This window comes from Oryzias melastigma, unplaced genomic scaffold (assembly GCF_002922805.2).
Source record: "Oryzias melastigma strain HK-1 unplaced genomic scaffold, ASM292280v2 sc00316, whole genome shotgun sequence".
Taxonomy (NCBI): Eukaryota; Metazoa; Chordata; class Actinopteri; order Beloniformes; family Adrianichthyidae; genus Oryzias; species Oryzias melastigma.
In genome coordinates, this window is record NW_023416922.1 from 182795 (window position 1) to 197358 (window position 14564).

General features: G+C 43.6%; 1 protein-coding gene across 1 annotated transcript in view; it reads right to left on the minus strand.

Moving 5' to 3' along the window:
• Positions 1 to 910: 910 nt before the first annotated feature.
• The window catches only part of LOC118598306 (NACHT, LRR and PYD domains-containing protein 12-like), a gene marked incomplete at its 5' end in the record, with an annotated part of 15015 nt that continues 1361 nt past the window's right edge, over positions 911 to 14564 (minus strand). The window contains 3 exons of the mRNA XM_036210937.1: positions 911 to 1812; positions 2132 to 2305; positions 8672 to 8848. Coding sequence (XP_036066830.1) covers positions 1803 to 1812; positions 2132 to 2305; positions 8672 to 8848 — 361 coding nt within the window. The remainder of the gene's footprint in view (positions 1813 to 2131; positions 2306 to 8671; positions 8849 to 14564) is intronic.

Consider the following 14564-nt stretch of genomic DNA (forward strand, 5'->3'; position numbering starts at 1 on the left):
ATGTATTTTTGACAGCTTGGAGAAATTCGTATTCAAGACAAAGAAAAGTCATATTCAAAAGAGAGATGTTAAGCTTAAAACTAAATGTTGTATTCATAGTTTTTCTGCAAAGTTGCGCACAAAATATAAATATATAAATGTTTGCACTACTTTGTATTTATGAATGCAATTTTCTTTTTATGAATGCAAAATATTATTTATGAATTCATTTCTTTTTTACAGCTATCTTACTCCATAGCTTTGTAAAACATCAGTGAAGAACTCAGACTATTGTTTTGTCTGATGTGGATATCCATCCATTTTCCAGACCGCTTCTTCCCTTTCGGGGTCGCGGGGGTGCCGGAGCCTATCCCGGCTACTGATGGGCGAAGGCGGGGTACACCCTGGACAGGTCGCCAGTCTGTCTCAGGGCCTCAATCACACACCCATGCACTCCCACATCCACACCTAGGGGCAATTTAGAGTCACCAATTAACCTTTGAAGCATGTTTTTGGACAGTGGGAGGAAGCCGGTGAAAACCCACGCATGCACAGGGAGAACATGCAAACTCCACACAGAAAGGTCCCAGCTGGGATTTGAACCGGGGCCTTCTCGCTGTGAGGCAAGAGCGCTAACCACTGCGCCACCGTGCAGCCCCAACAACTAAGCCCCGGGTGGGATTCGAACCGGCTACCTCTTGATTATAAGACCGCGGGTTTGTGTTAATTCAGTTTCTAATAAGCAAATAAGAAATCATTTCCAGAATACAACTTTACCTGCTGGGAGATTTTACTGGGACTAGAAATTAGATGACATAAATTGAACTTATTTTTGGACTATAGATAACAAATACTCTTTAAATAACAAAGTAAAAGAGATGTATTTTATAATATTGCATTGTATATATTCTGCTAAAATAACTAAGTAGATTTGTTGTTGATATGAATCAAAGAGGAAATAATTGATCATGTTTGTGGACTGCAGACATACTAACATGTTTTGGATGGAAGTTGGAAATTAAATTAGAAATATAAGTAAAGAAACTGTAAAATTTTTAGATAAAGAAATAATTCTGGGTTACTTTACTGACAAAGCAGACAAAGATTGTATTTTTATTACAGTTGTTTTTATTATTGAACAAATTCCATATTCATTAAGCTAAATGGTCCAAACTGAGATTCCAACATTTCTTAAATGAAATTATTTATAACAGAAACATCATCAAACAACTTCAAAACTAAATAGCAAATCAAATGAATTAGATTTTTGAAAAATGTAAAGTTTATTGAACATCAAAGGTTTTTAATTGATATTTCTGTTTTCTCATGTATTATATATGTTTATGATTTTTGTTTGTTTGTCTTTCTGCAATTTGTACACATTTTAATCCCCTGAGAGATTCACTTTGTTGTTGTATTATGTTGCTTGTTAATAAAGTTAAAAATAATTCTACAAAACACAAATGTATTCAAAGAACTGAGCATAAAATGATTGTTTCATTTACATTTACTGCTGTTGCTCTAAATGTTGATGCTTCTACATGTAAAAATATTGATCAAATGTTTTATAAGTTTGTTTGTAAAAATAAAACTGACTCTATTAAAGATAAAGTCCTGGTTAACTCTATAGATTCAGGAGACTAAACATTGTAGACTTCACAATTGGAGCTGATCTCAGATCAGTTCATGCTGCAGCTCTGATGATCATCTCCACTTCCTCTGATTCCTCCATCACTCTGCTCTCCACCTTCAGGAACAACATCTCTGCAGACCAGCTGAGGATGATGATGATCCTCTCTGATCCAAAAGGAGGAACATCAGACCTACCACCACCTGCAGAGAGAAAGTAGAAGTCCAGAGATGAAGTGTTGTCTCTATCTGATCTTGGTGTGTCATTCAGTGATGCAGCACAGCAGCAGAAAGAGCAGCAGGAGCTTCAGTTCTGTTCAGAGCAGCAGCTTCCTGTCATCTTCACCTGTTGGAGCTTCTGCTGCTCTGATTGGCTGACTGTTGTCCTGAAGCCTGTCATCATTATCCTCAGAGCTTCACTGAGAAGCTGCAGCTTCACAGGAAACTCTGCATCTTTGCTCTCAGACTAACTTTAGGACCAAACATCTGGAAGCAGCTGGAGTGACTCCAACCCTCTACTGACCTCAGAGTCTGAAGTTTGGAGTTTGGACTCTCCACCAGATCCTGGAACTGCTGAACATCTGAAGAATGAAGGTAGTTCATCCTCAGGTCCAGTTCTGTCAGGTGGGACGAGTTGGACTTCAGAGCTGCAGCCAGAGCATCACAGCTCATCTTTGACAACCTGCAGTGGCTCAACCTGAATCCAGAAGAAGGAGTTTAATTCAAAGACAAAGTTCCTGTTTTTCATTCTTCAGTTCTTCTAAAGATTTTGATTTTAAAATTCCCTTTACTAGACCATCCACATATTTCCATATTAAATGACCTCAAACGTATAAAACAATCCTGACATGGAGGTAAAAACAAACGAATGAATGATGACGTGAGCACTGGGGTTTAGAAAGAGAAAATGACTCATGTTGTCCAGTAATATTCTCCCCCAGCTCTCAGTAGAGTGTGTTTTGTTGATATAATGAGTACATATGCAGCAGGAGTTTCTCTGTGCTCTGACTTCTACCATGAGGCAGACTTTGGATCACAGCTGACCAGCTGGTACTCTGTAGGTCTTCCTTCACCGGAGCAGAATCCACTAGCGAGGTTAATTGGGAAGTCTAAACTCAGTCATAAGATTTTAATCAGTCCTTAGATTGTTTCTAAACCAGACTTCCCTTCTTCCATTCCTCACTTGGTTACTTTTTCTTTTTTATGGACTGTTGAGAGATGAGCATGGCGGTGCAGGAGGGGGCGGGGCAAAGAGTGAGCGTGTGCAAGAGAGAAGCAGAGCTTCAAGGAGAGGAAAAGAAGAACAGAGCGCATGAACGTGCAGACAGTTATTGTCAATGTGCTGTACAAACTAAAGTAATAAAAACAATTCCTCTGAAACAAACATGTGAACCACAGAGGAAGAGCAGCCTTCAGCCACGGTCAGGAAACCAAGCAGGAAAGATTCAACAGGAAGTTATTGATGCTTCAGGTCTGATGGCAGAGTTTGATGATGGAGGAATGGTTGTTTTTCTCTGTTTTTGTTTCAGCTTTTCTTCAAATGATCATCTTCTCTATTAAAATGTTAAATACGACACAGTTTGATGTGTTGTGCTGTTACACCAGTGAATGTTTCTGCTTTTACTGAATCAAACTCTTCCTTCCTACCACCAGAAAAGCATCTTTTCCGTTTCTTTAAACTCTTGTTGTTGATTTTCCTGTGTGTCAAACAGCTGCAGCTGCAGCACTGTCCCGCTCTGACATGCACAGAGGTCTTTAGTTTAAAGTGAAACCAAGAGAAAACCAAGATTTGTGTTCTTAAAATGACAATGAAGAGCTCTGATCACGTCAGAGGGTTGATTGTAGTCTGTTCATTTCTATAGGAGACACATATAAGGATGTTGATCTGCTTATACGATGTTCACTCAACAAGGACATAAATACATAAATACTTAAATGAGTACTTTTATTTTTTTAATTTAAAAACAAACAAATCCTCCTCCACTCCTGCAGTGCTGTCCTTTGTTACCATGACAACGCACATGATGGAGATCAATTAGTCTGCTTTTTGTGAATGGATATTTCAACTTTAAAAATACTAATATTTGATTAAATATTGATTTCTTTGTTGAGTGACCCACATGTTTGACAGGTGAAAATCAGTGACAGGAGTTTTGAAGAAACAGAAAAAAATGTTTTTGTCCTGATTTGAACATGAAACAAAGAACAGTTCCATACATAAAGTACATGGTACAAATGACTAACGTACCCATCGGCCCTCATCTAGAGCTTTCAGAAGAGACAGAGGTGAAGCTCCTTTCTTTGTTAAACAGTCTGCAAGTTGGGACTTTGCATCTGACCAACATATTTCCTTGATTTTCTTTGTTTGCAAGAGTTCTTTGATGCAGCTCATTTCTAACCTCAGCCTTTTATCTGTCTCTTGTTTTGTAGATTTGAGGGCATCAGACAGGGAGTTGTTGTCAGTGACACAGATGAGAGGGAGCATGTTTCCATCAGGATTTCCAGTCGTCAGCTCTGAAGTGGAGTCAAAAACATTGTCAATCCCATCTGACATAGCAAGGGTTTCACCTGCCAGTGTTCTTCTCACTACATGTCTGATTTTCTTTGACTGCCAGAACTTTCCGCTTTTCCCCATGAATGTGATGAAAGCTCCTCCTTGTGAGATTACCCAGTGAGGCATCACTACAAACCATTAAACTCAGATCTTCACTGCTGCACAAATGTGGAAACTTAAGTGTGACTTTCTCTGACTTGAGCTTTCGAATGACTTTATTAACTTCATGTATTGACTGAACTGTGGAATTTTCTATTTTTGATGCCAGACTACAAACATCAAACATAACATCTGGTCTTGTTTGCTTTGCAACCCACTAAATCTGTCCTATTTTGGACCTGAATGTTTCTGTTTCCATCTGGTTTAGTGTGGAATTTCTCTGTACAGCTCGGTCTGGCTGTACATGAACTGGTTGGAGATTTTCAATGTAACTCTGTGATGTACATGTACAATAGCATTCACAGTAGTGATTTCCATCCCCACATAAGAGAAACTTTCACGCTCTTCACGACCCACGTGAAAAGCATATTTGAGTCCAGAGATAACAGCAGCTTCAAAATGCTCTGATCCTGAACAAAGAAAGTCATCAACATGACATGCCATTACTCCAGTGATCTTACACTCTTCATCCTGACAGGGAAACACTGCAGGATCCACCTGTGATACTTTACCACCAGTGGTAAGCAAGAGTTCTTTCACTTTGTTGTACCAGTAGAGAGATGCATCTGCAAGTCCAGAAACACATTTGTTTAGTTTCCACAAAACATTGTCTAACCCTGCTTCAGATGGAAATATCTCTGGAGAGCTGCATTCCCTGCAAAAATACAGACTTAATGTCCATGAATGAACTTTCCATTTGTTCTGACAGATGACAGTCCAAAGTATTCTGGTTGATTCTGATGCACATGTAGGAGAATCCTTTAGTAACTCATGGATGTTTGATTCTTCAAACCCTCTGGACACAAGGCCAGCTTTGGGAACAATCCCATTTGCAGTTTCTTTCAGTGTACACACCCATCTGCTGGAAATGCATTTCTGCCCATTATCTAGAACCTCTTCATTAACACCGTTGTTTCAGCAGTTTTCATACTCTTGCTGTTTAGCAGCATCAAAAGAAACATCTTTGGTGATGAGAACATCAGAATCTGGGTTTTCATGTTCAGTGTGAAGATGGTCAAATTGAGACATATCTAATGTCTGTGTGTGTCCCTCACTGCCATCAGGTTCAAGATGATTCAACCTGACGCTTTCCCTGCTCTGACCAAACACAAGTTGATGTGGGCTGTAACCATGCACATTGATCATACTGTTTTTGCCATAAGAGCCCAGTCAAGAGCAGTTTACCAACTCCATCCATGTTCTCTTCCTTTCAGGAGAATCTCAGTTCATGTCATGTTGTGTCTCTCCAGTAACCCGTTGCTCCAGGGACTGTTTCCTGCTGTAGTCTTTGTTTCAATGTTGAAGCTTTCTGCCATGTTTCTGACTTCCTCATTGTTGAACTCTCCACCGTTGTCTGTGTAAATCATCAACACTTATCCATGAGTGAATGAAGGAGTTGATGATCTCTGAAGGTTTCTTGGATCTCACCATGTTTCCTGCACTGAAGCGTGTGAAGTGATCAATGATGTGGAGATACCAAACGCCTGGCTCCAGCTCATGCAGATCCATTGCTATGGTCTCGTTGTATTCTGATGGCATGGGGAAACCAACAGCAGCTTTGGGTTTACTCCTTTGATGTTTCTGACAAATCTCACAGTCATGAATGATCTGCTGCAAAATGTCCAGACAATCTTTGCCATTATTTCCAGAGCTTTGAATGAGTCTCTGCAGCCTGTCTGCAGAGGCATGGCCAAACTGTTTGTGAAGCTTCAGAAGTATTTTCTGTTTCTCTTTTGGAGACATCTCTGCTGTAACAACAAGAACTTCACTTTCAGCTTCACTACAGCTAACTTCTGCAGTCTCATCTCTGATTCCACACTCCACCGTGCAGCCCAACTTTGTATCTTTGTTTAAACTTTATAATGCCATCTGCCATGGACATCACATTTTCTTTAGATATTGAATCAAAATGGGAGTATGCTTCATCATCTTGGTCTTTTTCTTCTCTTAAAAATATGGAGTCCAGTTTTGCAAGTCAAGTTTCCATACTGTTATCTTTGTTCAGATCCTCTGCGGATATTTCCAAAGCCGTTTCTCTGGCTCGTCCTTCCAGCACAAGCGCCACGGCGAGCGCCTGTTTCTTTTTATCCAAGTCTGTAACAAGTCTCCACATTGCCACTTCATTTTTTTCAGTTTTATTTTTTGATCTTGTTTCATCCAACTTCAGCGGTATTCTATAGTTGGTAACCATCCTCTGCTACCATGAAAAATCCAACAAACACCACTTTGTTTCCTTTGCACTTTCTTTGATTTCTCTCCCGCTCATCACAAACACCGACAAGGAAGTGTGCGCCTAAAACTGAAAGTGCTGAGATCTCACAATAGAACAGAGTCTCGCGAGAAGTTACAACAGGAAGTTAACACAAAATCACAGTGTTCAAATAATTATTCGTTTCACTGTATCTGTATTGTTTCTTTACCATATCTGAACTTACAAAATATACATTTTCTTATTTTCTTTCTTCTGTGATTGTCAGAGTTCAGGCTGAAAAGCCATTGATCGTTCTTGAGGGACAAACCTTATGTGAACTGTTTTTTACTGTTTCTGTTTATAAGCTTTCAAAAGCTGCTATTCAAAGATCTCTGAAGAGTTTTAATGGACTGTCTTTGTTTTAAAAATGTACAATTATTTTTGCTGACATAAAATGATGTGTTCCAAAGCTGCAGATGTAGTTTTGTTGGTTTTTGTCTCTCTCTTGTTTGCAGCAGTTACATCATAAAAAAGTTGTGTTGCATCTGTTGACTTGCATCTTTTTAACTGTTGATGTTTGAAATAAACACATGTATAGAATTGTTACAAATGTTACAAATGGTTAAAAACAATAGGTATGACTCTGGATCCCATGATTCTGGCCGAGTTGGTCCTTATTTGGGTCCAACCTAAGAAACAGAGCAGAGCCCTATATAAATGTAATACATTTGACCCAGCTGGGCCCCATCTACATTAAGTTCAAATCCCACTTGGGGCCCACATGGACAAAAACATTTGGGATCCCTATGGAACCTGCAGACAAACCCACTTAGAACCCATATTGTAGCCATGGTGGACCTCATCTGGGTCCATGTAGGACATTCTTTGGGTATAGCTAGACCCCATATGGGTATATTTGACACAGCTGGGTCCTATTAAATTATGAACCCTTATGGAGCATGCAGACAAACCCACTTGGGGTCCATTCATTCAGCTCCACCATATGGGATCCATGTTGAAATGTTTGCTGGGTCTCAGAGGCTGATGTAGAGAGCGTTAACGCTCCAGCTCCATGAGCCTGGAAACAGGCTGGTGACCTTTGCAGGTGTACCCGCCTTCACCCAACAGTAGCAGGACGGGCTCCAGCAGCCCTGAAAGGGATACTGCAGGTTGAGAAAATGATGGAAGATCATGATGAGATTGGTTGGATTGATCCTCCAAGAACTCCACCTGCTGATCGAGTCACTGAACGCATCACATGGTAAAGCTGAGTCCCTGATTGGTTGATGTGGTGACCTCACCAATGTTCAGTTCTATCAAGTTTTGCTCATATATGTGATAGAACTGCAGCTAATGTTTAATCGAAATATTGGAAAATTGTCTAATTTGGCAACGCCCAGAAACCAAAGCTTTCCATGACTTCTGGATCACAATTTAAAGAACGAGGTCCTGAGTACAAGCAGCTGAAACCAGCTTCCTCCACAGGATGGATGGACGCTCCGTTATAGAAAAGGGGAGGAGCTTGTTTACCTGGAGGGAGATCAGAGTAGAAATGCTGCTTCTCCACATGGAAAGGAGACAACTGATAGATGGATGATGGATGGATGGATGGATGGATGGATGGATGGATGGATGGATGGATGATGGATGGAGGGAGGGATAGAGAGATGGGTGGATGGATTGATTGATGGATGGATGATGGATGGATGGATGAATGGATGGACGATGGATGGATGATGAATGGATGGATTATGGGGGTCGATGTCGCAGCTCCAATGCCGACGTAGAGCAAAAGAAAAAAAAGAATTAAAAAATGGATGGATGGATGGACGATGGATGGATGGATAGATGGATGGATGATGGATGGATAACAGTTGCTTCTACGCCTCTTTCACTTTTATCTGTTTAAGGAGAGCCGGTCATGTTCTCCTTCTGACATGTCTCATTGTAGAGCGATGTGGGTGTGGCAGATTAGTTGAAGACTGTTTGATGGGCGTGGCTAAATGAGCATATTTTCTGACCATTTAGATTTCACATTCAGATGAAAGCAGAGAGAAGAAGGAAGTGATGAGGAAGTGTCAGCCTCAAGTCTGCAGTTTAGTGTCAACACAACTTTGTCATCATATTGATGTGAACACAACAGAAACATGGAGTCTGACCTCAGAGTCTGCAGTCTGCAGTCTGGACTCTCCAGGAAATCACACAGATGAAGAACTCCTGAATCCTGCAGGTTCTTGTTCCTGCTCAGGTCCAGTTCTGTCAGATTAAATGGGTTCTTCTTCAGAGTTGAACTCAGAGCTTCACAGCTGATCTCTGACAAACTGCAGCCCTTCAACCTGAAATCAGACAGAAAAGTGTGTTCAGGAGGCGTCCTCCGAATAATCTGAGACTAGTCACAAGATTCTGTGTGGGATGGGAAATTCAGGTTGAGATTCAATGTCTCCAGCACCCTCAGACTGATTAGGAGGCGGCCTGCGACGATTTGTAAGCTTTCTGTCATAGTCTCCGACGACGGGAGGACCAAGGGGAGGAGGCAGGGGAGGAGGCAGAGGAGGAGGAAAGGGGAAAGCAGGAGGCAGGGGGAAGGGCAAAAACAGGCAGCCAGGTGTCCGGAGAGCGCCTCCAACGGTGCAAAATTGTGAGATCTGTCTCAAGATTTTGTTCAAATTTCTCGGGTTTTAGCCGATGCCGACCCATCGCAACACCGCGCCGAGGCAGGTGAACACCGCGCCAATGCAGATGAGGTCCGGACCGAGGCAGGTGAACGCTGAGCCAAGGCAGGTGGACGCCGAGGCAGGTGAACGCCGAGGCAGGCGAACGCCGAGGCAGGCGAACGCCGCGCCGAGGCAGATGAATGCCGAGGCAGGTGAATGACGCGCCGGGGCAGGTGAATGCCACCCCGAGGCAGGTGAACGCCGCGCCAAGGCAGGTGAACGCTGAGGCAGATGAACGCCCAGGCAGGTGAACGCTGAGGCAGATGAACGCCCAGGCAGGTGAACGCCGCGCTGAGGCAGGTGAACGCTGAGGCAGATGAACGCCCAGGCAGGTGAACGCGCGCCAAGGCAGGTGAACGCCTCGCCGAGGCAGGTGAATGCCGCGCCGAGGCTGATGAGGTCCGGGCCGAGGCAGGTGAATGCCGCGCCGAGGCAGTTAAACACCGAGGCAGATGAACGCCGAGGCTGATGAACGCCAAGGCAGGTGAATGCCGAGGCAGGTGAACGCTGCGCCGAGGCAGGTGAACGCCGCAAAGCAACAAAAATGTAGAGTGAATGAATGGAACGGCCTCTGTTCTGTGCCGTTTCCATATGCGGTTGTGAGCATCGAAGCATTTGTGTGTGTGTAAGAGCTGATCTGTGTTTCATATTTTAAAGATTTGTGTGTGTAATTAGTTTCAAGCTGTTGTCATTTTAATTTGTTTATGTTTAAATTGTATTTTGTATTTTTTTGTTTACTTAGGCACAAAATGTATTATATGAGTTACAAATACACACGCACAAATGCTAATTTCTGGACAAGTCAAGAATGACACACCCACCAATCAGAGTGAGTCTATTTTCTCTCCATAAATCAGCATTTATTTAGCCTTCCTTTTGTAAGGTAAAGGAGTTCATATTGACAAATGAGTCAACCCCCCGCCCCATTATGATGGGCTTATCTTCAGTCATTTGTTTTTAAAATGAGTTCTTCTCCAACTAATAATCACTCGGCATGAAAGGTGTAGTCTTCTGTTTCACCACAAGAGGAATTTTCTGCTTTTAGAGCAGCTCAGAAGAACAGAGTCTAGAACCTGCCGTGAAATGAAACATTCAGACTGAAGCTGATTGTCTGCTGTTTCTGTTCTAGCTGCTCATTAAAGGCTTCACTTCAGAAAAAGAACAAAAAAGTCCACGTTTGTCCGGCTCTTCACTTTATCATTACAGCTGAGTTCTGTGTCGGCTTCAGGCTCTCTGCTGTGTTCCATGTCACCATGACAACAAGCCTCATCACAGATCAAATAGTCCGCTTTTTGTTCAAACATGAGCTAAAGATATAACCAGAATAAAGTATTAAATATTGATTGACTATTTATCTCTTTTGTAAATGAGCATGTTATAACCGTGATCAAACCCTCTGATGTGTGAATTCTGAGAAATGAATGCACTTCAAGGAAGCAAGCATCTGATGTGAAGTGGAGGACGGTTCAGGCCTTTGAGTCGTGTGTTTATTTCTGATAATGCACACTTTGGAGGGGATTATCCCTGACCTCAATCACTGCTTGAATACCCTCTACCCTTTACCCTCTGTTCATAGACCTGTTAACAATGCAGATCCTCACAGGGATCAGCAGGGATTTAACTCAAACTCAAACTTTATTAATTTATATAGCGCCTTTCATTCAGCGAAACACAAAGCGCTTAACATAAAGTAAATAAAATACATATTAAAAACACAAAAGGCCAGTGTTTAAAAACAAAATCACATTCAAAAAGTCACACAAAATCAACCTCCCTCTCTCCTCAGTCGTCCTCCCCACCCTCTGCCCTCCGAGATCCCCCCAATAGACCCTCGTCAATGAAGCTGAACAAAGAATAAAAAGATCTCTGGGAATAATCTGGCTTGGTACTACTGTGTAGAAACGATATTACGAGGATCCCCTTATTCAAGACCCAGCCTGACCACGGGGGGTATCGCCGCAGCGCCCGCCCAGCATGGGGCAGTGCAGGGCCCGCTCGACAGAGCAGGACCCCAGCCGCCGCAACGAGAACAGGCACCGCAGCAACAACGCCCCCCCGCAGGTGGAGCCCCAGAATAGAGGATCCCCGTGAGGATTCAGATGATTTCTCAGGTACTTAAAGATCCACCTGTCTACACAGGAGATGGTTCTGATCTTCTCACTATTGAGGAATGGGAGGAGCCAATGAGATGTTTGATGAAGAAGGGTGGAGTTAAATTGTAGATTCAACAGGGCTGCAGACTCTCATGGATCTGATGGATTTCTCAGGCTCTCAAGCTGAAACTCAAAGTGATTTTTTTCTTTTTTCATGGAATGTATTTGTTGAGGCTGAAGAAACAGTCAAAGTTACATCACCTCAGTCGCAGGCTGAGAGTTTTGGGGTTCTCCGAGTCCACCATGTAGACGAGTACGTCCTCATCTCCAGGTGAGCCCAGGTGTGTCTTTCAGTTCTCTGGTGGATGGTTTGAGCGCTTTAAGGAACATCATGAAACGTGTGATTGTCATGTGTGTGGTAAATGGATCATATTTGTAAGGATGCTGTCATTCTCTAGTCATTACTGAGGTGCACGTACTGCCCCCGTGTTCCTGCACACATGCTTTAAGCACGACACGTGCACGTGATTCATACGTGCATCTGAGATGTCCACACAAACTACACTCTGATTCTCACATATTCAATTCCATGTTGTTTATACAGTCCAATATCACAGAACAATGGCCTCATTGAGCTTCATGCTGATAATCGTACAGAAGCAGAGAGTCGGTCATGAAATAGAAACAACCTGGCTCCAGATGGAGGAATCAGTATGTGAAACATGGAGACTGAACTGACTTCATTTGGTTGGGGCTGGAAGTAAACCATTAAACCAGAAAACCTATAGGTCCATCTAAAAGACTCAGGAACAACCCCCCTCACACACCAGACCCCGACACAGAGACGGGGGCGGGGCTTGTGTTCCAGGTTTAAAGGGATAGTTCTCCATCACTGATTCCTCCACTTGTGACTCCTACCCCCAGCCTGACCTCCATCTCTGTTCAGTTCCTCTCTCTGGTTCCTGCTGCTGTTTCTCTGCAGCACCATTATCCCCTCAAGTCTGGTAAGTCCTCCACTCTGATCAATGTTTGGACCTGAATCCCAGAGACACTGCTGGACATTATTATTGGATTGTAGAATCAAACATGTATCTTACTGAGTCCAGATCCTGACTTTTACCACGCTCCTACCACTGTTTTCACCAACAACTGCTGTGTCTGGAACCACACCTTCTTTCACTGGACTGAGGACTTGACTCCGCCTCTCTCTCCTCCCCACTGCTCACTCCCATCATCCCAGTAATCTTCTGTCTCTGCTCTGAGCCAGATCCCGTCATGAACCGCCTCCTGTCTTCATAGCACCGTAAGTTGGGCGGGGCTTCTCTGATACCTGAGGGTCCTCCAAGGTACGTTTATTTGTAGCCCATTTCATGTCCAGAAACAATTCACAGTGTTTTATATAAAACATTAATGAATCAATCAAAAGAAATAGTAAAGGTGATAAACAGTGCAGATGTAAACTTCTGAATACATATTAATCAAATGCAGCTGAGAACAGGCGAGTCTTTAACCTGGATTTGAATACACTGAGTGTTTCAGCAGATCTAATGTTTTCTGGAAGTCTATTCCAGATCTGTGGTGCATAGAAGCTGAATGCAGCTTCTCCATGTTTAGTTCTGACTCTAGGAACTGATAAAAGACCGGATCCTGATGACCGGAGAGGTCTGGCTGGTACATACGGGGTCAGGAGGTCAGTCATGTATTTTGGTGCTAAACTATTCAAAGCTTTATAAACCAGTAACAGAACTTTAAAGTCTATCCTCTGACAGACAGGTAACCAGTGTAAAGACCTCAGAACTGGACTGCACAACAACAACAGTTGATTAGGGGGGAATCAAACCACCCCATCGGCCGACCTCTCTACTCCTGTGTCATCCTGATCTCAGCAGATGCTGAGCAGTTAATGTCCTGACTTTAGAGTTGATTTTAGAGTTCACTCTCAGGCCTATCATGGTCCAATACTCTGCTAAAAAGAGGAGATCTGATCCTACACTCTTTGTGGATTACAGCTTGACCTTTAACCCCATCCTCCCACACAAGCTGGAGGTCCAGTTGGAGGACCTGGGACTGTTCAACCTGCTGTGGTTCAGCGGCTTCCTCATTGGTCACAGAGAGTCAGAGTAGATCATCTCACATCCACAGCACTAAACCTCAGTACCAGCTCCCTCTAAGGTTGTTACAGAGTCCTCTGCTCTACTCCTGTACACACAACTGCACACCTGTCTGTCCACTACAGCAACAGCAGTCTGTCTACAGGGAGGAGGTGGAGCGGCTGTCAACATGGAGTTCAACCAACAACCTTCTGCTCAACTCTTTAAAGACTACAGAACCAGAATAGACAGACAGTGACTAACAGAGCTCATCAACATCACCCAAAAGACTGTAGACTGTCCTCTGTCCACTCTGGAAAACCTCCACAGCTCCAGCTGCTCAATAGAACATCATCAGAGACACTTCACTTCCTGTTGGAGCTGTTAGCTTCAACGACAACTGTTACCAACTCCACAATCATAGCACAAAACTACAGAAATTCAATGTATTTGTCTGCTGAGAAAAAGAAAAGTAGAGAAAATATTAATTTGCTTTAATTCAATTATTTTCCTAAATTCATGAAGTCTCACTGGACAAAGACAAAAAACCCTATCGCACCATAGACATGTAGGGCCGCTGGTGGGAGGGTGACGGGGCATCTCTGCGAGCAATCAGGAGATGCCCTGTTAAGGCCTTCTCACCAATTTTAACTGCACCCCTTTAGTACACACACCTCTAACACCACAAATATACACTCTAACAAGCAAACATGCACGCATCACACAAGGAAGGTGGGACCTTCGACCTTCTGTCCCCTACCCCATCCCTGGCGGGGGGGCGGGGAACCGCAGCCTGGTGGTCTAGTCTCTTGGGAGCCGGTCTACTGGGCCTGGCAGTCTCCTCCCCACGCTGGGAGTGGGATCCCCAAGATTTAAGATTTAGCAGGGGATCAATCTACATCGGAGCCTGGGGGTGTCCAGGTCTCGGTGGTGCGGGGTCCGGTCCCTGCTTTCGAGAACTAGTCCTCTCCTTAACTCCATCAGTGGGTGTGCCTGGTCGGGCCTTGTTTACATCACTCCTTGGGGCCTCCGTTTCTCTTGGGTTCCCCTCTGTTCGGCGGGGGTGGGCGGCCCCTGCCCTGTTCCCCCCCTGGACCTTCGCGGTGGGGGCAGGCGGTTGTCTGGAGTGTGGGGTGGGTTGCCCTTGGGGGGCCC